Source organism: Pelodiscus sinensis, chromosome 19 (genome assembly GCF_052426305.1).
Source record: "Pelodiscus sinensis isolate ZL-2025 chromosome 19, ASM5242630v1, whole genome shotgun sequence".
NCBI classification, from domain to species: domain Eukaryota; kingdom Metazoa; phylum Chordata; order Testudines; family Trionychidae; genus Pelodiscus; species Pelodiscus sinensis.
This window is the reverse complement of record NC_143070.1, coordinates 29,579,989-29,603,271: the sequence shown is the minus strand read 5'-3', so window position 1 is coordinate 29,603,271 and position 23,283 is coordinate 29,579,989. Positions and strand designations below refer to the sequence as shown.

At 52.9% G+C, this 23,283-nt stretch overlaps 1 protein-coding gene and 6 non-coding genes across 7 annotated transcripts; 5 read left to right on the top strand and 2 right to left on the bottom strand.

Annotated features, from left to right (window-relative positions):
* The first annotated feature begins 2,022 nt into the window (after nt 1-2,022).
* LOC149522823 (uncharacterized) lies at nt 2,023-7,810 on the top strand. Its single transcript, XM_089771179.1, has 2 exons — nt 2,023-2,152; nt 2,536-7,810. The coding sequence occupies exon 2, from the start codon at nt 2,692-2,694 to the stop codon at nt 3,760-3,762; it is 1,071 nt and encodes a 356-aa protein (XP_089627305.1). The 5' UTR covers nt 2,023-2,152; nt 2,536-2,691; the 3' UTR covers nt 3,763-7,810.
* Nucleotides 7,811-10,662: 2,852 nt separating this feature from the next.
* TRNAF-GAA (transfer RNA phenylalanine (anticodon GAA)) lies at nt 10,663-10,735 on the top strand. The gene has a single exon. It is a non-coding gene; the product is annotated as a tRNA-Phe (tRNA).
* A 2,518-nt stretch (nt 10,736-13,253) lies between these two features.
* TRNAE-CUC (transfer RNA glutamic acid (anticodon CUC)) lies at nt 13,254-13,325 on the top strand. The gene has a single exon. It is a non-coding gene; the product is annotated as a tRNA-Glu (tRNA).
* An 884-nt stretch (nt 13,326-14,209) lies between these two features.
* On the bottom strand, nt 14,210-14,283 carry TRNAI-AAU (transfer RNA isoleucine (anticodon AAU)). Its single transcript has one exon. It is a non-coding gene; the product is annotated as a tRNA-Ile (tRNA).
* A 3,035-nt stretch (nt 14,284-17,318) lies between these two features.
* TRNAS-UGA (transfer RNA serine (anticodon UGA)) lies at nt 17,319-17,400 on the top strand. Its single transcript has one exon. It is a non-coding gene; the product is annotated as a tRNA-Ser (tRNA).
* A 709-nt stretch (nt 17,401-18,109) lies between these two features.
* Nucleotides 18,110-18,183, bottom strand: TRNAI-UAU (transfer RNA isoleucine (anticodon UAU)). The gene has a single exon. It is a non-coding gene; the product is annotated as a tRNA-Ile (tRNA).
* Nucleotides 18,184-21,432: 3,249 nt separating this feature from the next.
* On the top strand, nt 21,433-21,515 carry TRNAL-UAA (transfer RNA leucine (anticodon UAA)). Its single transcript has one exon. It is a non-coding gene; the product is annotated as a tRNA-Leu (tRNA).
* Nucleotides 21,516-23,283: the final 1,768 nt, after the last annotated feature.

Genomic DNA, 23,283 nt, shown 5'->3' with positions numbered 1-23,283 from the left:
CTTTTTAAAGTATCACTTTTTGAATTTAAGTGCAATCCAGGATCTACCTCAAACCCAAATGCCCTCGCCCCACCTCCTTTGTGACCCTTTTCTGAGGCCCCACCTCTGCTCACTGCATCCCTTCACCCTCCCCCATCCTATCTCCCTTTCATCAAGCAGGGGGCAGAGGGTTGGAGTGCAGGAGGGGGTTCACACTCTGTAAGGGAGTTTGAGTTCAGGGGGCTCAGGGTTAGAGAAGGGGCTTGGGGTGCAGGAGAGGTACATGACTAGAACAGGGATTCAGGATACAGGCTCCAGCTGCACACCGCTTACCACAGGTGGCTCCTCTGTGGTGGTGCAGTGGGGCTGAGGAAGGCTCGCCCCTGCACGACTCTCAAAAGCAGCCTACAGACTCCCTCTGTTTGTGGAGATAGAATGCAGGGTGGGAGAAGGAAACAGCTCCAAGGCAAAGGGCAGGAGATGTGCAGCAGCAGGGAGAGGGGGCAGCTGAAGTGCTGCACTTGATAGTCTCTTAGCCAAACCAGTCAAGATCACCTGTCAGAGGCTCCAAGATCTACCTGTAGATCCCGATCTCCTGGTTGATGACCACTTCTGTAAAGCCTTCGTGATTAAAGAGATGCAGTAAAAAGTAAATGTTCTGGCTTTGTGGCAACTTATGTCAAATCTTTACAGATACCTGGTGGGGGAAATGTTTCTCTGAGGCTCTAAATCCTGAAACCCAGCCCTCACTGGTGGCAGGAGGGGTGTTTGCACAAGGGAAGGTGTTAATAATCAGAGAGGTTTAGATTATAGGAGCTACAGGCCACTCTGTCAGAGAGTTGCCTTGGACTAGAGAAGAGGAGGTTACAAGCTGTTACTGACTGGATGAACAGGAATAATAATCTGTCATTTGCCTGATAGATCCACAAGGACATCTGGGCCCTGCACAATACCCAGCACGGGAAAGTCCCTGCTCTGAGCAGATCACAGTCCAGTTAGACAAACTGTGGGAAGGGAAGGTGGGGCAGCAAGTTGCTCATAGTCGCCAAACAGATCAGGGATAGAGTTTGGTCCTGAACCCTGGTCCAATTGTTAGACTGCACTGCTCCCTGTCCCTCACCATCGCTGAACAGTGATGAAGTGTGGCTGTTAGGAGAGAAAGATGCCTTGATAAAACCCTAGTCTCAGCAGGGAGAAGAGGTTTCCCTCTGGAATGCTGAACTTTTGGGCTGCTCCATGAGGGGTTAAACTCCGATGGAGCAGCTGGCACTAGATAAAGTTGCTGGGCTGTGTGCTGTGTGCAGTGCCCCCCCACATATCCAGGCAGGGCCGAGTGCTGTGTGCAGTGCCCCCCATCCCCGGGCAGGGCCCAGTGTTGTGTGCAGTGCCTCCCATCCCCAGGCAGTGCTGTGTGCAGTGCCCCCCATTCCCGGGCAGGGCCCAGTGCTGTGTGCAGTGCCCCCATTCTCGGTCAGGGACCAGTGCAGTTCACTCATAGTAGGGCTTCAGGAAGTGCAGGTCCATGCTAGGCACAACTAGGATTCAACTGGATTGTAGCAAGAGTTCAAACAGGTTAACTGATGAGCTGTTTATCTGTGCCAGTTACCAGTTAAACTCCCCACTGCATGTGCAGTGCCCGCTTGCCTCTGGCAGCTAAAGTGAGTCTGCAGCTTCTGGGTGTTCCCATTGGCCAGCAGATCTTGTGGCCACCCTGGCAGACCTCACAAGAGATCCCTGGCCCCAGGAGAGCCCATTTCCGCTACCAACACTGCCTGTCAGCAGCTTAAAAAATACTGTCACTGATAAAATTGTAATTGGCTAAAATGATTAGTATTGTTAACCACCTGCATCATTCTTTATGAAGGTGCCACCACCGATCTGTCCCCCATGCTCGTAGGTGTCCTGCTGCATCCGCAGTCTCCTCCTGTATATTTTTCCATCGACAAAGCCGTGTCCAGGGCTGAGTCCCTACTGGACAGGGGCAGAGCTCCACAAAACTGGGATTCTCTTAAAGGCAGACAAATAGGCTCCCAACATCTAATGTGGTTTGCCCTCGTGCTTATTTCTGTTTCTTCAGGAAAAATTGGAGGCTCATTTGAAGATTCTGAGGGAGGAGAGAGAAAAGCTGCTGAGAAGGAAAACAGCAGCAGAAGGGAAAAGCCAGGAGTATCTGGTAGGTGCTTGTGGCTATGGACCAGCAGGGACTGGCAGTGGGAGGGCTGTGTTAGGAGGCAGACTCCTGTGTGGCCTTGGTGAGGTTGGGCTTGTTTGTGTTTCTCCTGGATCATGAATTGCTGGCTGAGATCCATGAGTAGAAAGGCCTTGAGCATCCGTGTCAGTGCACGAGTTAATGTCCAGCCTTTGTGGTTTTCCCAGACATCCTCCCCAAGTGAGCTGAATGTGCCCCTGAAGGACTGTCTGCTCACTTGGTGCATTTATATGTTTGCTTCTTTTTCCTCCCTGGGTATCTCTGTCAGGCTGGTGCTGAGTCCTGCCTCCTGGTGCTCTGGATATGAATTCCCAGAGCCCATGAATAACAAAGGACATGTTTTCCAGATACGTGAGCAAGGAGAGAGCTGTGAGAGTCAGCATAGCCCAGAAAAGCAGCAGGGAAACCATCTAGGAGAGGGACAGGGTAACTCCAGGAGCACAGGGGAGAAAAGAAACACAGAAACCGTCCAACAGGAAATCCCCCATCAACAGTCACCCTGCATGTGTAGTGACTGTGAAACTCTTCCTGAACATCAAAGGGTCCATACGGGAGAGAAGCCCTTCAAGTGCTCTGACTCTGGGAAAAGCTTCAGTGAGCACTCACACTTTACAAACCATCAGAAAATACATACAAGAGACACACCCCATAACTGCTCTGACTGTGGGAAAAACTTCAGTACAAACTCACACTTGGTTATCCATAGGATGGCTCACACAGGAGAGAAGCCTTTCAATTGCTCTGACTGCGGGAAAAACTTCAGTCAGAAGTCAAACCTTGTTACCCATAGGAAAAGCCACACAGGAGAGAAACCCTTCACTTGCTCTGACTGCGGGAAAAACTTCAGTAGTAGCTCAAGCCTTGTTGCCCATAGGAGGAGCCACACAGGGGAGAAACCTTTCAATTGCTCTGACTGTGAGAAAAGCTTCAATCAGATTTCAACCCTTGTTAGACATAGGAGGACCCACACAGGGGAAAAACCCTTCTACTGCTCTGACTGTGGGAAAAGCTTCAGTAGTAATGGAGAACTTATTAACCATTGGAGGATCCACACAGGAGAGAAACCTTTCAATTGCTCTGACTGCGGGAAAAGCTTCAGTCAGAAGTCAAACCTTGTTACCCATAGGAAGAGCCACACAGGAGAGAAACCTTTCCATTGCTCTGACTGTGGACAAAGCTTCAGTAACAGCACAAGCCTTGTTAGTCATAGGATTACCCACACAGGAGAGAAACCCTTCTACTGCTCTGACTGTGGGAAAAGCTTCCGTAGAAGCTCAAACCTTGTTACCCATAGCAGGAGCCACACAGGAGAGAAACCTTTCAATTGCTCTGACTGTGGGAAAAGCTTCAGAAGAAACTCAGACCTTGTTATCCATAGCAGGATCCACACAGGAGAGAAACCTTACAGTTGCTCTGACTGCGGGAAAAGCTTCAGTCACAGCTCAAGCCTTTTATACCATAAGAGAACCCACACAGGAAAGAAACTTTGCAATTGCTCTGACTGCGGGAAAAGCTTCAGTCAGTGCTCCTGCGTTACTAGCCATCAGAATACATACACGAGAGTCGCCTTATAAAAGCTCTGATTGTAGAAAAGGCTTCAAACACAGGTCAGACTTTGTTAAAGATTAGACAGTCCACAGAGGGGAGAAAACCATTCAGTTATTCTGACTGGGGAAAGCTTCAGTCAGAGCTCAAATCTTCTTAGCCTTTGGAGGACCCACAGAGGAGAGAAACGTATACCCTGAGTTCCCTTTAAGCTGCTTGGCTAGGTGGCTGTGGTCCCAGAAGACCCCCTTGGGGAGGGCCTCCTGGGTTACTGACCTGGCCACTGCCACTCACCTTTCTGCTCTCTGGGGCTTTTCACCCCCCGGTCCTGCTGGAGCAGCTCCTTGGCCAAGGCCCCGAGCTGAGATTCCCGCCCCCACCCCCGCCTCTGAGCAGCAGTACTGATGCTGAACCTCTTCAGGTCTGAGGAGAGAGCAGTTTAGGGCCCAGCTTCCTGGGATCGCACTCCCCAAATGGGATCAAACCCCAAAGAATGGTGTAAGCCCCATTTAGCAATGAAAGGGGAATGTGCACACCGATTGCTCCCATAGGTAGTAATTGTTTACACTAGGCTTGATAGTAAGTAAAAGTGGTTTTATTAAATACAAGCTGTAGGAGTTAAGTGGTGATAAGTGAGAACAGGCAGAGCAAAGCAGATTACAAACTCAAAGGTAACAAAAAATGCTTTGTTAATGCTCCACTGAAACTTCAGTACAAACTTTTACAAACTCCCCCTAAAACCTCTTTTCCAGCTGCCCCTCCAAACCAGGGCTCTCCCTCACCCTGGGGTCTTTGGCTCCTTCCTTCAGATGCAGCCCGGCCAAAAGATCAAGTCCTCCAGGTGGATGTTATTTCCAAATAACGGCTTGCGGTGTAGACATGCACTGTAATTCCGAAATAAGGCTGCTGTGTAGATGCACCCCAAGGGTCACTGACCAGTGGCCTGGGCTCCCCATACTCAGGAATCCCAGTGTGGTTTCTTTGGTCCTAAGTCCGGCGTCTGAGGGCTGCAGGAGAAAGACCTGGTGTGGACAGGGAAATCCCGATGAACCTCCTGGCAGAGCGTGATAGGTCCCATCTCAGAGCCCTGGTTCCGTCTCTGGGTATAGTTCTTGCTGGGGTTTTCTGGACTACTCCAGATCATTTGTTCAGGTGAACTTGTGTTTTTGTTTTAGTACAATGACATAGTTAAAAAGTTCTATAACACAGACATGTAACGAGGCAAGAAATAAAGCAGGTTTAGCCACTGCAGAAGAAAATGAGTAAGTTTATTTATTTCCTAGATTCTGAGGCTTAAAAGATTTCCTTATGTTTTACTCTTATAAATGTGAATGTGTTGAATAACTTACCCTGTGTTGTGGGTTTTCTCTCTCTGTGAAGGCCTTCGGGTCATGCACTTTGATCTCTGGTGAATTAGATGTGCAGACAGCACAACACAAATGAGAACTTACCAGAATAAAAGCGGCGAGGAGTCCTTTGGCACCTTATAGGCTAACTGAAATGTTGGAGCATAAGCTTTCGTGGGCAAAGACCCACTTGGTCAGATGCACTTCAGTTAGTCTATTAGGTGCCACAGGACTCCTCGCCGCTTTTGCAGATTCAGACTAACATGGCCACCCCTCTGATAATTTACCAGAATGTTCATTGTATTTTAACCATATGCTAGCCTTTGCCACAAGCTCTGTGTGCAGTTTAAGCAATGACAATGGTCAGTATCTCTCAGCAGTGGGGCTGGAGCAAAGGAAGATGGGGGGGCATGACACTTGCCCTGACACTGTGACATCCCCCACCTGCCCTCCGGAGATGCCCCTGTCTGCAGGTTTCTATTCTCCCAACCAAAGCCCTCCAGGCCAGGTACAGCTGAGCTGGACCAGCTACAGCCTGGCCACCGGGCTGCTATCTCAGTGCAGACCTACCCAGAGCGATTCCTTTTGAGTGGTAGTCTCTCCACTTTCCAGCCCCCCATGTGTGAATGCTGCTCTCTAGGGGTGCTTGGAAGAGTTGGGCTGGGGGCAGGGCCGGCCCGAGCCATTCTTGCACCCTGGGCAGTGGGCGCGTGCTGCATGCACGCTTCCGCCCCATGGCGGCAACCTATGGGGGCACCTGATGCGGCATCCCTTACCACTTCAATCAGGTGCTTCCATAGGTTGGCACCCATGCCTTAACCTGGCCCTGGCTGGGGGTGCAAAGTGCCAGGCAGAGCAGGGTGGGGTTTGTCTTTGTTTCTCCTTTGCCAATAAAGCAGATGGTTAGTTTGTCCCACTCGAGAGCTATGTCTACACTCATGCCTTCTTGCGCAAGAAAATGTCCACACTGCCATGTGCGCTCTGTGCTTTTGTGCAAGAGCGCCCATGGCAGTGTAGGCGCTCTCTTGCGCAAGAAAGCTTTGATGGCCATTTTAGCCATAGGGCTTTCTTCCGGAAGAAATCCCTGCCGAGCAGCCACACTGCCCTCTTGCGTAAGAGCTCCTGCGCAAGAGGGCTTACACCTGTTAAAAAAGAGCATAGCTCTTGCGCAAGAAGCCCTCTCTTACCACGCCATACTGTAAATTTCCTTGAGCAAGAGCAGGCGGGCAGTGTGGGAGCTCTATGGATTCTTGCCAAGAACGGCTGTACTTGCTAAGAAGCCGCAAATGTAGACATAGCCCTGGTGTCCTTTGTCCTGCAGTAACTGGCTCCCACCATCCCATGGCTGCTGCCGGAGATCCCCAGCTGGGAACCCCTCTCCTGATCTGTGGGGCTTCGGTCGTTCTATGCAGGAAACCCAGGGCCGCATTAAGGCATGGGCTAGCCGGGCAGCTGCCCGGGGCTCCTGATATAAGGGGTGCTGTGCACCTCTTACTGCTGATAACTGCTATCAGGCACCACATGTCTGTATCACAAGCTGCAGCAGCTCCCACCAGCCACCCTGCAGTGACCACCCAAGGGGCCGCGTTAACCCCTTCAGCGCTGGCCAGAAGCACCCTTCCCCCCGTGGCTGCGGGACCCTGCTCGGCCTGCTCCCGGCGGCACCAGGCTGAGCACCAGTGGCGGTGGCCGGGCAGCAGGAGGCATGTGCCTTGCTGCCAGCTCCGTGCGCCTTCTCCCACGTTCCAGGCGGGGGCTGGGCCGTGCATGCGCCCTTCCCCAACCCAGGGTGCAATTAAGCTGTCTGCCCAGGGCACCGGAATGGCTTGTTCTGGCCCTGAGGAAACCCCCTCCGAGGGGGAAGCAGGGATGTTGCTGTGGTGTCCCCGAGAACAGTCAACCCACTCGTCTGTTGACCCAGGGGACAGCAGCCTGTGGCTCATTTCCCCTTCCTCACCTGGGCGGGGACATGGCTGGGAGTGAGGGTGTCCTGTTTCTCAGGGAGCTCTGACCACTCGGCTGGGACCGGGCTTGGCAGAAATCTTTCCCAGAGACACACAAGCTGGAGAGATGTTTGTGGGGAAGCATTTTGTAAATGTCGATGGATGTAAACTGTTTCTGCAAGTGGGGGGTTTGAAACTTTCATTGAAAAATTTCCTCTGTCCTGTTGTTTCTGCTCTGTGGTGTTATCCCATTTGTCTGGCATGCAAAAGGTCTGTGTCAAACCCAGGTGGAAAGAGCCCCCCTTTTTCTCCATTCAATTCCTTCTCTGCTCCCTCAGGCCCACTCCTGTCTCTCTCTCTCAGCCCCAGCTGCTTTGCTTTCTGCCCAGGTGTGTACCCTTCTCTGGCGCTATAATACCATGGGAAGGGATCCTTTGCCAGCTTCTTAACTAGTAGCTCGTTTAGGGCATGTTTACACAGCAGGGCAAAAGTCAAACTAAGATACACAACTTCACCTACTTATTTGTATAGCTGAAGTGGAAATAGCTTAACTTGGCTTTTGGCAGGAAGAGACCTTTCCCTTCCCTTACTCTTCATGAAATGGGGGTTACTGGAGTCAGAGTAGGAAGTCTGCCAACTTGTACTTAATTAGAAATAACAGCTTGCTGTGTAGACAGGCACTTTATTTCCAAATAACACTCCAGTGTAGACATGCTCTTATTGTCCCATCACAGAGCTGATGCTGAAGGACAGGAAGCTACACAGTGCTGAAGAGGACTAATCAGATACTGAAGTGTTTTTTTTCCCTCCCCTTTTTTTCTTGGTTGGGGGAATTTGCTTCTGTTCTTCTATGAGGCTGGAGATGTCAGTTAGTGTCCTCCCTCCTACTAGAGAAATCAGAGACTTTTCCTACCTGAGAGCTGGAGAAAGCTAAGACTGAATTGCCTTGTATGCAGAGAATGTAACTGAAGGGAGGGCATTGTCTAGCATGGGGCTTGAGCCTATGCCTCTGAAATTAAGAGTCACATACTCTACCGACTGAGCTAGCCACTCTCTGTGTAGTGTCTCGCCCCCAATACCCTGTCACAGGATAGAGGATCAGCGTGTTCTCAAATGCTTGATTCAAGGCTCTGTCCTGTCCCCAATGGGGTGCTCTGCTCTGTGTGGGGAGGCCTAAGCACACTGGCCTCTTTTACCACAAGAATGGCCCCATTTCAGTCTCTCAAGTAACAGGAGAAGAGTCCGTAGCAGCAAGGGAAGGTCCCCTGAGTGAATCCAGGCAGAAACGCCACGTCTCATGTTCTGCAGCAACCCTTTCTGCCCTGGCAGGCACTGCCCCTTCTCGCACTGGCCTGGGCCTGGCATCCCTCCCCTCCCAGCACCACATAAAACCCCTTGGCATGAGCCTGGGAAAGCTAGCGGCCTCAGTCCTGTTGCCTCTGAGGGGCTTGTGCCTTGGCCTCCTCTGCCCATGGCGGCCGGCTCTCCCAGCTGCCCCCTGAGCGCTGCTGGCCAAAGGAGGTAGCAAGACAGGAGTAGGGAGAAGCAGCAAGTCCCACTGAGGCCGAGAGCTCGGGCTTAAGCCTCCAGCCCCAGCAGAAAACCTTCAGCCCGGCCTCTGTTGCTCCCTCCTCAGACAGGAGGAAGAAGTCCTGTTGCCTCAGGCCGGGGGAGGCAACAGGAGGCCTCCTCTCACAGCCTTACGCTTTGCTTCCATGCTGGCTAGGGTTGCCAGGTGTCCAGTTCTGAACCGGACTGTCCAGTATTTGAGCTTTCTGTTCGGGAAGCAAACTGAGAAAGTGTAAATGAGGAAATAGAAATGTTGGGTATTTTCTAAATAAGATGTAATGTCGATTGTGAGGTATTGTCAAGTGAGTCCAGTATTTCTGTGGAACCATCTGGCAACCCTAATGCCTGCAATCGCAGGGGCCAGGGAACTCTCTGGTTGGCCGCAGCCTCAGCCACTTCCTGCTTCATGACCCAGGCCCAGGCAGTCCAGGTGGGTCTCTGTGGGGCCCTGAGACATTTTGTTTGCTCTTGTCCAGGTGCAGGAGGCCCAGATTCTGCAACACTCACAGGCCCCACAGGAGGGGGTCTGGTTTGATGCTTCACCCCATGGCCTAGCAACAAGCCCCCAACCTCCCCCTGTGTTCTGAGAGCCCCGTTTGCTGTGTGAATTCTGTGGGGCAGGTTATGTCAGGCCTGGGCACAAGCAGGGTTCAGAACCAACCCACAAGTAAGTCCCTGCTCAAGAGGATTGAGCAGTGTCCTTTGCCAACAATGTTAGTCCAGCCATATAAGTGTCCCACTCACGTGCCCAAACTTTCTCCATACCACACTCACAGTTGCTGCCCTTGCTCTGGGCAGATAAGATCTCGGGGTGGTTTTCAGTCCCAGGGACTCCAACCCAAACCCTGAGACCCAGGGGTTTATAATCGAGAGGATCAATGTTTGCTTCACTTTTCCCTCCCCCCAGCAACACTAAATCTCAAGGCCAACTCTACAGTTCCAGTGGCTGGGGGAGATGTGCATGTTAGAGCCTCTGCCCACTGAGCTGTAGCTTTCTGTGCCCAGGGAGCCAGACATCACCAGGGCTGGAGGGAAATGGGGAATGGCTGCACTTTAGGAGTCAAAGGTGTTGTCTGGGACCATAGAGTAGAATGGTTTCATCAGCCTTCCTGAGGAGGGCACCATGGCTAAGCTGGCTAAAGTGCTTGTTTAGTAGACAGGAGATCTTTGGTTCAACTCCCAGTGGTACCTTGGTGTAGCCTTTGCTCACATTTTCTTATGTCTTCCTGGGACACAGGAGAGGCCTCCCCTGGCCACCCATGGAACTGCTGGTTCAGGAAAAGGCTGATTGGGGAGGAACATTGGGAAGAAGGAAACCCCAAGCCTGGAGCGGGTACAGAGGCTACTGTGACTGGTACTGGCAAGGCAGGGCTCTTGCTGCAATTGCTGGGACAGAAAAGCCAGCAGCACATGCCCTTGTGATTCCCTCCTGTGGGTGGGGGGTCAGCACCCAGAGATCCTGCAAGTGCAAAGCTCCTACAGCTATAGTAGCTGCTCCAGTGGTGCAAAAGGCCTGTGCACAGTACTTATGGGAGACATGCTGAGGATGTGAGTTTAAACCTCCCCTGGAGTAGTGGTTTCTAATCCCTGCTGCTCTGGCCCCTTCTGGAGGAGCTGTGATTCCAGCTCAGTGGAGGGTCTTTGTTGCCCATTTTCTCCTCTTGCTACCATCCCTTTCAGCCATTGGAGAAGCTCATGAACAGAGACAAGCTACTTTGTCTCTTTTCCTGGGCTGACCCAGTGGCTGAAAGGGGCTGCGGCTGCTGACGGGGTGGGGAAGATGTGCAACAAGACCCTGGCCACCCAGCATTCACTCTGATGAAGCCATAATATGTGCAGTGGGAATTTTCACTTATCCCATCCTTTGGGGTGGAATCCCAGCTCCCCCAGCGTTCACTGCAAGGCCTGGGTTCCCAAACTGGGGAGGGAGAGGGAGATGCCCCCCAGAGTGGGCATGAAGAAATTTCGGGGGGGGGGGGGGGGAATGAGGTGACCCAGCTGTTTTTTTTCTTTTTTTCTCAACAAGTTTTGCTGCTATTTTGGATATTTGCTCAGATTTCTTGAGGCAGTTGCCAAAGTAGCTCAGTTGGGAGAGCATTAGACTGAAGATCTAAAGGTCCCTGGTTCAATCCCGGGCTTTGGCAGAAACCTTGGCTAATATGGCATAGTCTGTTTTGGCACCTCTCCATCTCTGGTAAGCAAACATCTGCAGTCAGAGTTCAAAGCCGAACCAAGAGGCAGGAATTACATCATAAAGATGATCATATTTCAGGTATAGAAACTAGAAAGGGGATTTCATGACACCTCAGAGGTTGTTGACACAGGAGAACAGAGCTCTTGGCTTCAGCTGCTCCCAGCCTTGCAACTCTGTTTTTAATTCCATGCCCCCAGAAAGGAACAGTAACAGAGCCTGCCTCGGACTAATTCTGAGGCTTCCCCATACGGAGGACACACTATTTCTGTTTTCTTAGACTGTAAGTTATTCAGTTGATTTAAGCAACTTCAAAATAGTTTCCAAGTATAGACATGCCCTTATAGTCCTGGTCTTCACAACATCCGCTGGCAAGGAGTTCCACAGGTTGACGCTGTCTACGCTGTCCCTTCTTGCGCAAGAAAAACGCTTTTGTGCAATGCCGTTACATCTATTACCTTTCAGGAAGAACGGCATTGCACAAGAGGGTTTTTCTTATGCCAGAAGGGGCCGTGTAGATGCTCCTTCTGGCACAAGAGCCTCTTCTGAAACAAATGGTGGCTCATTAGGTATGTAAATGATGCTCAGCGATATTCCATGCTTAGTCTCATTTGCATATTACTCACGCAAAAAGCCGCGAGTGTAGACATAGACCTAGGCAGGTTAGGCTGAGATGGGAGGAGGCAGCGCTGGGGTTGAGGCTCCTCAGTGGTGCCTTGGCAGGGACCAGGGCATTGCATCCACATAGGCCAGGGGTCTCCAAACTTTTCAGCCCGAGGGCCGCATTAACTATCAAACAGCAGTTCGGGGGCCGACTACACACTTGAGGTCCAAATAAAAAACAATCAAAACATGGATGTTGTTTTTAATTATTTATTTAATATTATTTTATTCAGTTATTATTTAATAACACATTCATACACTACACATGAACACCTGTATTAGTGTGAATGGTGAAATTGTTTCCTGGATGCCAAAATAGCAGACATTTCTGGCTTTAGATTTGTTGTCCCTAACATCAACAGTGACCTGAGATTATCATCGGACAAGTTTGTTCTCAAATTGTTCTTCACGTATTTCATTCTTGAAAATGTTTGTTCACACAGGTATGTTGTTCCAAAGATTGAAAGGTACCTTGATGCAAAAGTTTTGACATTAGGAAAGTCTTCCTTGGGCAAAAACTGGTAAAAACCCACCAGTCCTATTTTGAACTTGTCCCTAAGGAGGTCATTTGCTTGCAACTCAATGACTTCCAGCTGCAGTTCATCTGGGCAACTGGCCACATCTGCTTCAAATGGGTTTTGAAACAATCTCACTTCTTCTGCCTTTGAATCCAAAAAGGTCTCCACGGGCCGGATGAGAGGGCCTCGCGGGCCGCATCCGGCCCCCGGGCCGTAGTTTGGAGACCCCTGACATAGGCGAAGGTCAATGGCAGCACCTCCAGCCTCTGGGACATCTGTGGCCTTTGCTGCAAGGGGACACAAAGCCAGGTAAGGTTCCCCCTGATGCCCAGATCCCTCACGACCCGGCAGCCCCAGCTTGCTCCAACACCTTCCGTTCTCCCCACCCGCTCTCCTGGCCACACATGGCACTTCTTGGTGTGTGTCAAGACAGGCCCTGCAAGGAGCCACCAGGGCAGGAACCAGCCCTTGGAGCTCGGCTTGCACCGGAACCGGCAGTTTCCCACCACGTCTCCCTTTAGAAGAGGTGACTTGTTCCCCTTCCTCTCACCTCACGTCTCCCTTGTCTCCATTCCATAGCGCTGCCCGAGAGGGAGCTTTCCCAATCTCCACTGGTATTTCCTGGGGCTTTGTGTTGGGGGATTGGGCTTGGCATCTTCTCTGCTGGAAATGCCTCTTCTTTGGAAAGCAGCTCCCAGGAGCTCATGGAACTTCTTCTTCTCAGCTTGGGAAAGGGACAAGCAAGGGGAGACGGGACAAGGGTTTATGTGATGATGACAGGGGTGCCAAAAGCAAATAAATTATTTTTTCGCCTACTTAAGAACCAGGGTGACAGAATGAAACTGGTAAGTAACCGAGTTAAAGAGGAAGCATTTTTGCACCCAGTGGAACTCCTTGCCAGAGGATGTTGCGAAGGTGAAATCTACAAGAAGGTCCAAAAAAGAACTGGATAATTTAATGCAGGAAAGGTCAATCAATGGCATTTCACCAGAATGGACAGGGCAAGTTTCCCTAGCTGATGTATACCTGAAGCTGGGAATGGAGGGATCACTTAATAACTGTCTGTCCTGAGGATTCCTTCCGGACAATGAAATGGGCTGTTGTTGTGAGGCAGGATCCTGGGCTAGTTGGACAACTGGCATGGCCCAGTCTGGCTGCTTTGATGTTCTATTTGGCTGTTCTTGTCTCCTCTGGGCAAGGGAGAATGGATCCCCCCCCCTCATCCTGAAGTGGACAGAAAATGGCCTGTGAAAGGCTAGTGTAGGTGAGCAAAGAGACTTGTTTCATGTGTCCCTGATGGTCTAGTGGTTAGGATCCAGCACTCTCACTGCTGTGTCCTGGGCTCAATTCCCAGTCAGGGAAACCAGCTGCAACTTTCCCAAAACATGTCCCTAGTCAATCTTCTTGCCACATGTTACAGCAGCTGAGACCTAGCATGGGGCTAGCCCTAACCCCTCCCCCTTGGCTGGGCACTGCCTGGATTCAGGCCTCCCCAGTGCCAGCCTAAGGGCTCTGGAGAGGACAGGGCAGCTCCAGGGGCAGAGTCCTATTTTCTACAGTAGTTCAAACCCAGCCCCTTGGTTCCAACTAACTAACATTACTCCTCATTTTTTGCCCTCTGTGCCTCCCTCCCAACCTCAACATACTCCAACACATCCCCTTCCCTCTCCCTCTCCCTCTCCCTCTCCCCCTCCCCTTGCTGGTAACACAAACAGGACTTTTCCCTGTTGAAAGAACAAACTCTCTGGTTTTTATGTGGGGAATGTAGAACTGGGGAGGGGCTGGGGAAAGACCCTGGGAGGGGGAGGAGGCTGGGAGGAAGGGCTAAGGCTGGCACCTTCCTCTGATGGTCCCACTGCCTCATGTCAGGGGCCTCAGCAGCACTGGGGGGTGGCTCCAGGGGGAGAAGCTGGTTCAGAGGAACATGAGCTGCTGGGCCACTGAAGCAGGCCCCCAGCAGCAGCCTCTGTGCAGGGCTCACACGCTCCAGGCCTCCCGGTCATATTGAGTCTCCCCGTGTGGCTTGGGCTCCAGAGCCTGCCCCCCAGCTGGTGCCTTGAGGTAGCCACTGCAGCAGCAGGAATTTGGGCATCAGGTCCCCTGCTTTTGGGGACAGGAAGCCAAGCCCTTTTAGCCACTGGAGCCTGCCCTGCTTCCTGCAAAGCTCTCAGCCTTTTGCTTGTTTCTGCTTCCCTATCCATAGCAGGCAGCTAAAGGAAGGGAAGTCAGAGACCCAAACACCCTTGTGGCCAGCATGGGGTTTGAACCCATGACCTTGGCGTTATTAGCACCACGTTCTAACCAGCTGAGCTAGCCGGCCAACAAAAGTACAGCTCACCAGTGGCCCATTCAAGAAAGGCGCCTCAGGCAGCTGCAGGGACGTCTCTGCTGGCTAGTCCAGCTGGTTTGAGGGTTGGTCAAGGTGGCTGGCGGCCGGCAGACCCAGGAAAAAGAGAAGCCAGAATCTCTTGCTGCCAGCAACTTGCCTCACAGCTTCTTCCCTGCCAGCAGCAGCAGAGTCCTGAGCGCTGCCCTTGACACCATGGGACCAACCTCCCCTAACTCAACTGGGCCAAGCTGGTGCCCAGTTCATGCCCACCAGGACCTGTTTTACTTGGGTTCCTTCCACCCAGAGCCCCCTTCTTATCCTGGGCTGCGAGGAGCATCACTGGGATACTCTCTCATATCCCAGCACAGGGCCATCTCTCCACTGACAGGAGAAGGGTCCGGGTTCAGGATTTCTTTTAGCGTAGAAGCAAGCAAGAGGAGATGCAGGAAAATCAACCCCGTTTGCAAGCTTTGTGTGACAGGAGGGATGTGAGCTGGGGAACCTGCCACCCCAGAAGGGCATTTGGGTGCACCCAGGGGCAGGAAGAATTCAGGCCCTCAGGCGAGTGCATTGGGGACAATCTGTGAGCCCTTCCATGAGCATTTTCTGCTCCCACTGGGGAAGGCAGCTAGGCAGGACCAGCCTGCAGCCCACGTCCCTTTCAGCCCCAGGTGCAGGAGGTAACAGAGAGGGGAGGAAAGTCCATGGCCAGAGCCTCCTCTCAGCAGTCTGGCCCTGCGCAGAGTCTGTGCATGATGGAGCCTCTCCCAGCAGGGCGATGGCCTGTTTTCTGCAAAGTGCTCAGCTGTTTCATTTTTTTGCAGGCCCATTGCATGTGTCCCTGGTGGCTTCATTTACAGTTTTCAGTCTTTACATTTGCATCCCTTCTTGGAAAAGAGGGTGCAAGTGTAAACATACCCTACATAGCGAGAGTTGGCCTCCGTCAGTTGAGCCTGGCTGTGTCCCTACTGCAGGAACCCAAAGGGAGCAAAGAAAAGAAGTACTGGAAACTGGTGGGGTACCCTCTGAATTTGATTTAATGAGTCTTAGTTGGACTTGCTAAATCAAACTCCAGAAGATTGAAAGATAGTGGCCATTCCTACCCCACTGGGTGTGATTCTTGTTCTTCTGCACAGCGCAGCCCAGGTAGACCAAGGACTTTCAGATCACACCCTTGCTGAATTGATGGGAATAGAAACTAGACACACAGCAGATTTTAACTTGTTTCAGTTGAGATGGGTTTGCCTGGTTTATGCGCATTGACACAGAAACACATTAGGGCTACGTCTACATTGGCACCCTTTTCCAGAAATGCTTAAAATGGAACAGTTTTCTGTTATAAGTATTTCTGGAAAAAGCGCGTCTACATTGGCAGGATGCTTTTCCAGAAAAGCACTTTTTCCGGAACAGCGTCCGTGGCCAATGTAGACGCGCTTTTCCGGAAAAAAGCCCCGATCGTCATTTTTGCGATCGGGGCTTTTTTGCGGAAAAGACTACTGGGCTGTCTACACTGGCCCTTTTCTGGAACAGTTTTTCCGGAAAATGACTTTTGCCCGAACAGGAGCAGCATAGTTTTTCTGGAAAAACACTGACAATTTTACAGTAGATCGTCATTGCTTTTCTGGAAAAGCAAGTGGCCAATGTAGACAGCTGGCAAGTTATTCTGGAAAAGCAGCTGCTTTTCCGGAATAAGTGACCCAGCGTAGACACAGCCCAGAGGTTTGTAGTAATGTCTGAACATCAGAAATGCAGAGTGAGATGCAACTGGAGATGCAAAGGTTTCAAAGAAGTTGATCAATCTTTCAGGGGGCACTTGGAGTTGAAACAGGGACCCTTTTGCCTATAATCAAACACTTTACCACTGAGCTACACCCCCATTACACTTGCTTGTTTGCATCCAGTGTTAGGAAATTAGCCGCTGGCAGCACTGTCTGCAGGAGCAGGTGGTGCCTTGCACACATGGCGGGGGGAGGACGGCCCTCTATGGGGTCAGACATGTGTGGTGTCCCCCCACCTACAATCAGCATGACACATCACGATAGCGCATCATCCCCTGTGCTCCCGCCTGCCCTGTGTGTGTTGCAACCTCACAGCACTCACCTGATGTTCCCTCCCCGGTGCCCGAGGACATTCAGGAGGCCTCCTCTATCTGGGGGACCGGTTCCAGGGTGAGGGTCACGACGTTCCTGGAATCCTCCTTCTCCTCATCCTGGAGCTGCTGGTCAGCAGGGTTGTCATCCTGAAGCTGCAGCCGCTGCTGCCCAGGTGTCTCCATCCCAGACTCCACAACTGTCCCTGGAGACAGGGTTCCCCAACCCCCAGGACTTGGTCCAGTTCCTCATAGTATGCACACTGCTGCGATGCTTCCCCAGTGCGGGAACTGCGCTCACAGGTCCTCACATACCCCTCCCGCAATTCCTTGACTTTGGCTCTGACTTGGTCTGGGGTGGGGGGAGGTGGCCTTTCTTTGCAAGGCCGTCAACCATTCAGCCGTAAATATCTGCATTCCTCCGCCTGGACTGCAGAGACTCCTCCTTGGACCACAGCTTTATCTCAGGCCCCTACCATGGGAGTGCCCAGCACTTGCTGCCACTTGCTTGCTCCTGCGATGTATCCCTGGAAGGGCCAGAGGGGTCTCTGGGGGCTTGTGCCTGTGACAGGGCTCTCCAAGAGGCTGGAAGCGCTCGATCTTAGCTGACTGGATAGTGAAATTATACTAAAATAATTGGTTAAGGTAGAACTAAGCGGTACTTGAATTTCTCTTTATAAACTGGGGTCCAAGAAGGAGACCAGCAAGAAGAAGGAAAAGGGGAGAAGAGAAGAGGAAGGAAAAGGGAAAGGAAGACCAAGAAGGAGGAGGGAAGACCTTGAAGCAGAACTCACCTCCAAGGCAGCCTAAGAGCAGAACGGCCGGGACTCCTCTGCACAGCTGTTGCAATGGTTTGCTGTGTGAACTCTGTGGCAGGTGACATTAGGGCTGCGCACTGGGGTTATTTACCAGTTTCCCTGGTTCCCCTTTGCCCAGAGCTGTGGTGGCCGAGTGGTTAAGGCGTTGGACTAGAAATCCAATAGGGTTTCCCTGCGCAGGTTCAAATCCTGCTCACAGTGAGGTCTGTGTTTTGCCCACACCTCTTCCTTGGGCAGCAAGGGCCTCTGTGAGTTACCAGCAGTGGGGCTGTTACTGTTGGCATCAGGACTGGATTAAGGGTTGAGCTAGTGGGGCAGCTGCCATCAGGCACTGCCTGCCTGGCTCCTGGCAGACTACAGCAGTTCCCTGGGGCTGCATTAACCTCCACAGCACCTGTCAGCAGTGCCCTTCCCCATGCAGCTGTGGGGCTCTGCATGGCCTGCCCCAGGGGACCCTGGGTTGCACGCCAGCGGTGGTGGCAGGGCCAGGCTGGGCAGCACAAGAGCATCCTGCCACCACAAGCTCCCTGCATGGAGGGGGAGGGGCTGTATATGCACTGTGCACCCAGGGTGGAGCAGCACATGCACCATGAGCCGGGGGGCAGTGCCACATGCCCAGGGTGCTAGAATGGCTCAGGCTGGCTCTCGTCAGCATCTAACTAATTGCACCATTAGGCCATGTCTTCACTCAGGTGGAGATTTCTGCTGCAATCCATCTCCCAGAGTTTGATTTAGCAAGTCTAGATAAGACTGTCTAAATCAAACCCAGAGGGCACCTGCACCAGTACACACTGCTCCTGCTCTTTGCTGCCATTCTACTTCCACTGTGAGGACACCAGCAAACAGTAAAACCAACTCCAGATATGTGTTGGGATATGGTGGAAAGAAGAGACACAGTGGCCTCACCACAAGGCACCACTGGGAGTTGAACCCAGAATCTTCTGCTTATAAGGCAGCTGCTTCAGCCAACTAAGCCATGGTGCCCTCCTTTCAAACAACCCTCAAACTGTTCTACTTTATGGTTCCAGAGAACATGTTCCCATTCCAAAGTGCAGCCGTTCACCATTCCCCTCTAGCTCCTGCCGTGTCTTGAGGTCTGCACAGCCTAAGACGTTAGATTGGCAGCTGGAACCCAAAACCTTTTTGGCAATTGTAGCCTCAGGCCCCAAAGGGACAGACCCAAGGCAGCCGCCTGGTCCTAAGGCCTGGCCTGCAGTCAGTGGTAGGAAGAAGAATCTCTCCTTTCAGCTGGAGTCAAATCAGCAGGCCAGCTACCTCAGTTGATTAGCGCCTGGTGCTAATAATACCAAGGTCATGGGTTCAAGCCCCATGCTGACTACAGAGCTGTTTGGGGAGGGATAGCTCAGTGGTTTGAGCATTGGCCTGCTAAACCCAGGCTGTGAGTTCAATCCTTGCAGAGGCCATTTGGGGGCAAAAATTCATTAGGGGATGGTACTTGGTCCTGCTGAGAAGGCAGGGGTCTGGACTTGATGACCTTTCAAGGTCCCTTCCAGCTCTAGGAGATAGGCAATCTCCATTACTTAAAAAAATAAAATAAAAGCAACCTAAGGGGACTTTGCTGATCCCCCAGCCACAGGCCTCTGCTCTGCTCTATCAGCTCAGCTTTGGAAGGGGGCCTGGGGCAGGCTGCTTTGCCCAGGTGGCCCTTGGGTGAGTGTTGGGGCAGGAGAACCCAGCAACACAGGGGGCTCTAATGGGCGCTTCACCTGCAGAAGGACCCTTGAGTGAAATCAGGCAGAAACACAGTGTCTTGCTGCCCCTTCTCCTGCCTGGGCCTGGCGAGGCCCTGAGCGCTGCTGGCCAAAGGAGGCAGCAAGGCAGGAGAGGGGAGAGGGGAGGAGCAAGTCAAGTCCAGCAGCAGAGGCATCCAACAGCTCTGGCTCAAGCCTCCAGCCACAGCACAAAACCTTCAGCTGGGCCAGCGTGTGTCCCTCCTGCCTGCTCACAGGGGAAAATGTGCCCCATGGTCCATATCTGTGAGGGGCTCAGCCCTCCAGCAGCCTGCAGGGCCCCACTGGCCTGCACGGGACAGGCAGGAACGGCAGCTGGGGAGAAAGCAGCTTGGACTGACGGGCGAGTCTCACTTGCTTCCCAGACTCCCAGGCCCTGAGCTCTGGAGCCAGTCCCCCTGTGGGTCAGAGCCCCCCGGCCACAATGCTACTCCAGGGGGCCTGGCTCCAGGGAACCTAATCCCTGGTGTTGGGGGGCTGGAGGCCTTTACCCTGGAGTCTCAGAGCTCTCCCAGTGTCGGCTGCTGCTGGCCTGAATGGTGCTGGATGCTCCTGCTCCCCTCCCAGCAGGCTGGCCCTGTGCAGGCTCTGTGCTCACTGGAGCCTCCTCCTGCCAGGTCCCCGGCCAGCTCTCTGCAAAGCCTCAGCCTGGCTCCTTTCCTGCTCCTTTCCTGCCCTCTGCTTGCAGGGCCCCTGGAAATGGGCGGATCCCTGAGGCCCAGCATTGGGTGCAGCACTGCTGGGCCCCCGGAGCCCGGGCTGCAGCCAGGAGGGGGAATCTCCCGCAGGGCCGGTGGGATGTAGAAAGCTGCTCCCTGGGAACCTTCCATGGCAGCGCCCAGCCTGGACAGCCCCTGCCCGGCCCAGCCCCCGCCCCAGGGTGGGCAGCATTTGGGGGGGGGGCAGGTAGGAGAGACCCCCCTCCCCTTCCCAGAGAGCTGACCCCCCAGGGCTGCAGTGGGAGGATCTGGCGGCTGCAGTGGGAGGATCTGGCCCAGGGCTGCTCTCAGCAGAGGGGGCTGTGATCCCAGCCTGGGGCCAGGGAAGCTGCTACCGGCTCTTGCAGGGCAGGAGGAGCCATCCCAGAGAGGGTGGGTAGGGGCCTGAAGAGAGTGGGGGCAGGTAAGACGGGTGAAGGGGATCAGGGATGTGTGAGGTGGGGGCAGGATGGGGAGGCAGGAGGTGCTGAAGGGAGGTTGGATGGATCATGCCAGGCATGAGTACAGGGGTACAATGGAGGGAAACTTAGGGGGGGGGGTCACAAGAAAGGAAAGGGGGCAGGGGAGGTTGGGAGGAGACTGGGGGACCAAGAGCAGCCTGGCTGGGGGAGGGGGAGACACAGGGCAGGGCTTGTACAGAAGGAGACGGGGAAAGATACAACAGGAACTCCCCCACCCCCGTGGGGCAGGAGGGGGGGCAGAGGTGACTGGTGGTGGCACTTGGGGGCACCAACTCCTCTGCCCCAACAACATTTCTGAAGTTTATAACCAGGGTGTCCCAAATGCCCCCTGCCTCTGTGGGTGCCTCTCCCTGCGCCCCTCCCTCTGCAGGCTCCAGCCCCCCCCGGGGGAGGAGCTGCCCCCTCCAGCAGCCTGATGGGAATTGTTTCTGTGAATTTTTAAGTGTAGATATCTGCAAACACTGATCTGTAGGGACTGGTAATGGTTTATTTCCATATTTGCATATTTGTTATTTCCATAATGTATATGCAGACATGTAAATATGTTACCAGTCTGGCAAAAGTTTGTGAATGGGTTTGGCCATCCATGGTATTAAAAAAAGGTTAGCAATCACTGGCCTGATCCATGGGAGGTGGCCAAATGCAAGGCAGGGAAAACACTAGGGCTGTGTCTACACTCACAGATTCTTTCATGAGAAATATGCAAATGAGGCTAAGCGTCAAATATCGCCGAGCCTCATTTGCATACCTAATGAGCCACCATTTTTGCAGAAGAGACTCTTGAGCCAGAAGGAGCGTCTACACTGCCCCTTCCTGCACAACAAAAACCCTCTTGTGCAATTCCTCTACGACGATAATTTTCAGGAATAGCGGCATTGCACAAGAGGGTTTTTCTTGCGCAAGAAGGGGCAGTGTAGACAGCTCCTTCTGGAGCAAGAGCCTCTTCTGCAAAAATGGCAGCTTATTAGGTATGCAAATGAGGCTCCATGATATTCCACGCATAGCCTCATTTGCATATTTCTTGTGCAAGAAGCTGGGAGTGTAGACATAGCCCAGTGAATGTGTGTGTGTGGGGGGGTATTTTCCCCACCAGGCCTTTGTCCCTCGGAATCCCTGGGGACGTTGGGTTTTATCTTGTTTAGTTTCCCTTTTCCCTGCTTCCCTCCTCACTGTGGGGGAGGGGGCGGCTCTTTCACCCTTTCGGTGGGAAGCCCTGGCACAGGGATGGGACGGGCAGATACTCTGAGAGTGAGCCCCTGGGGTATTTGGGGAGAGAACTTGAACGTCTGCCTTTTCTTCATCACCAGGATGGCCGAGTGGTTAAGGTGTTGGACTTAAGATCCAATAGATGTTTGTCTGCATGGGTTCAAACCCCACACCTGGTAGCTTCTTGTTTTGGAGAGACATCGATCTGGATGGTGCTTTGTCCTGCTGTGAGGAAGGGGACAGGACTTCATCTCTGAAAGTCCCTTTGGCTATGTCTGCAGTGGCGGCATGTTGAGCAAGAACAAGTCCACCCTGCCATGTGCGAGATGTGCTTTTGCTCAAGAGCATCCATGGCAGTGTGGACACTCTCTTGTGCAAGAAAGCTCTGATGGCCATTTAAGCATTGGGCTTTCTTGCACAAGAAACACCTGTCCCGTGTCCACACTGTAAGAGCTCAAGAGGACTTACACCTGTTAGAAAAGAGCGTAGCTCGTGCGCAAGAAGCCCTCTCTTACCACGCTTTACTGTAAAACTTCTTGCCTAAGAGCAAGTGGGCAGGGTGGATACTCTGCGGAAGAACGGCCCTTCTTCACAATAACCCGCCAGTGTAGACATAGCCCATCAGTGTGGACATATCCTTCCAGTTCTAGTCCCAGTTCTGATTGGCTGAGCAGGGGCCAGTCACAGGGAGGAGACTCAGGACTTTCTTGTTCTCCTTCAGTCCCAGCAAACGAGCCACAACCAATCGTCTGCTCTGGGAATTGTTCTGTTTCTCGCCAGTGCTTGTCTCTGAGCAGCTCCTGAGTCTCTCTGTGTCCTGGTGCTTCTAACCCACTGGCTGAGCCATCCCTAGGCCGGGCTGTGGGGCTGTAGCTCCTTTGAGGCACTTTAGTCTGATCTGTCAGGGTCTGATCTGAGGGTGAGCTTCAGCATCAGGCTTCTGGGTCCTGTTCTTCAATCCCCACCCCACTCAGTCGCCCACCCCCAGCCTCTTCCAGCACAGCCTGCCCCACCCCCTCCCCACAGGGCTTCTACAGGGGCCTCTGTCCCAGGGGGAATGGGGAGCCCCTGCCCCAGGCACCCACCTACCCTGCTGCTGCTCCCACCAGAGCAGAGGATTCACCCCTCACAAGTAAGTGCCTCTGTCCCCCCTGACCTTGGCTCCTGGGTTCCCTCCTGTTTAGCTGCCAGGCCCCAGGTAAGGTCATATGAGACCTTTCTTCCCACCCAGACCCTGCCCCGCTCCCCCCCTCTCCCGGGGCTTGCTTTGACACCCTCCCATGTTCTTGCTCCTTCATCCATGTTCCTTCTGGACATGCACATGCACAGCACTCCTTGGTGTTTCTCAATCCAGGACCTGCAAGGAGGAACCAGCCCTTGGAGCTCGGCTTGCACCGGATCTGGTAGTTTCCCACCACATCTCACCTGGGAAGAGGTGACTTGTTCTCCTTCCTTCTGACCTTACGTCTCCGTTCCCTTCAAAGGTCTCCGCTGCCTCAGGACCTGCCTCCTCAGGGCGCTGCCCCTCTGCCACTGGGCTGGGAATGGGAGACTCCACAGTCTCTGCACCTGGGCTGAGAAGTCTCCCTGGGACTCTTCTGTTGACGGCGTTAGTCAGCCCGATGGCCAGCCGGATCCATTCCGTAGCGCTGCCCGAGAGGGAGCTTTACAAGTGCCCAGTGTCCATTGGTATTTTCTGGGGCTCTGTGTAGGGGATTGGGCTTGGCCATCTTTCCACGGGAAATGCCTCTTCTTTGGAACAGCAGCTCCCAGGAGTTCATGGAACTTCTTCTTCTCAGCTTCGGAAAGGGACGACTAAGGTGCGATGGGACAGAGTTTTATGTGATGATGACAGGGGTGCAGAAAGCAAATAAGAATTTTTATTCTCCTACTCAAGATCCTGGGTGACAGAATGAAACTCGTAAGTAACCAAATTAAAAGTGAATC

What these genes read in the sequence shown, in the direction of transcription:
- LOC149522823 (XM_089771179.1), top strand. Translation starts at nt 2,692, where the DNA reads ATGTGTAGTGACTGTGAAACTCTTCCTGAACATCAAAGGGTCCATACG.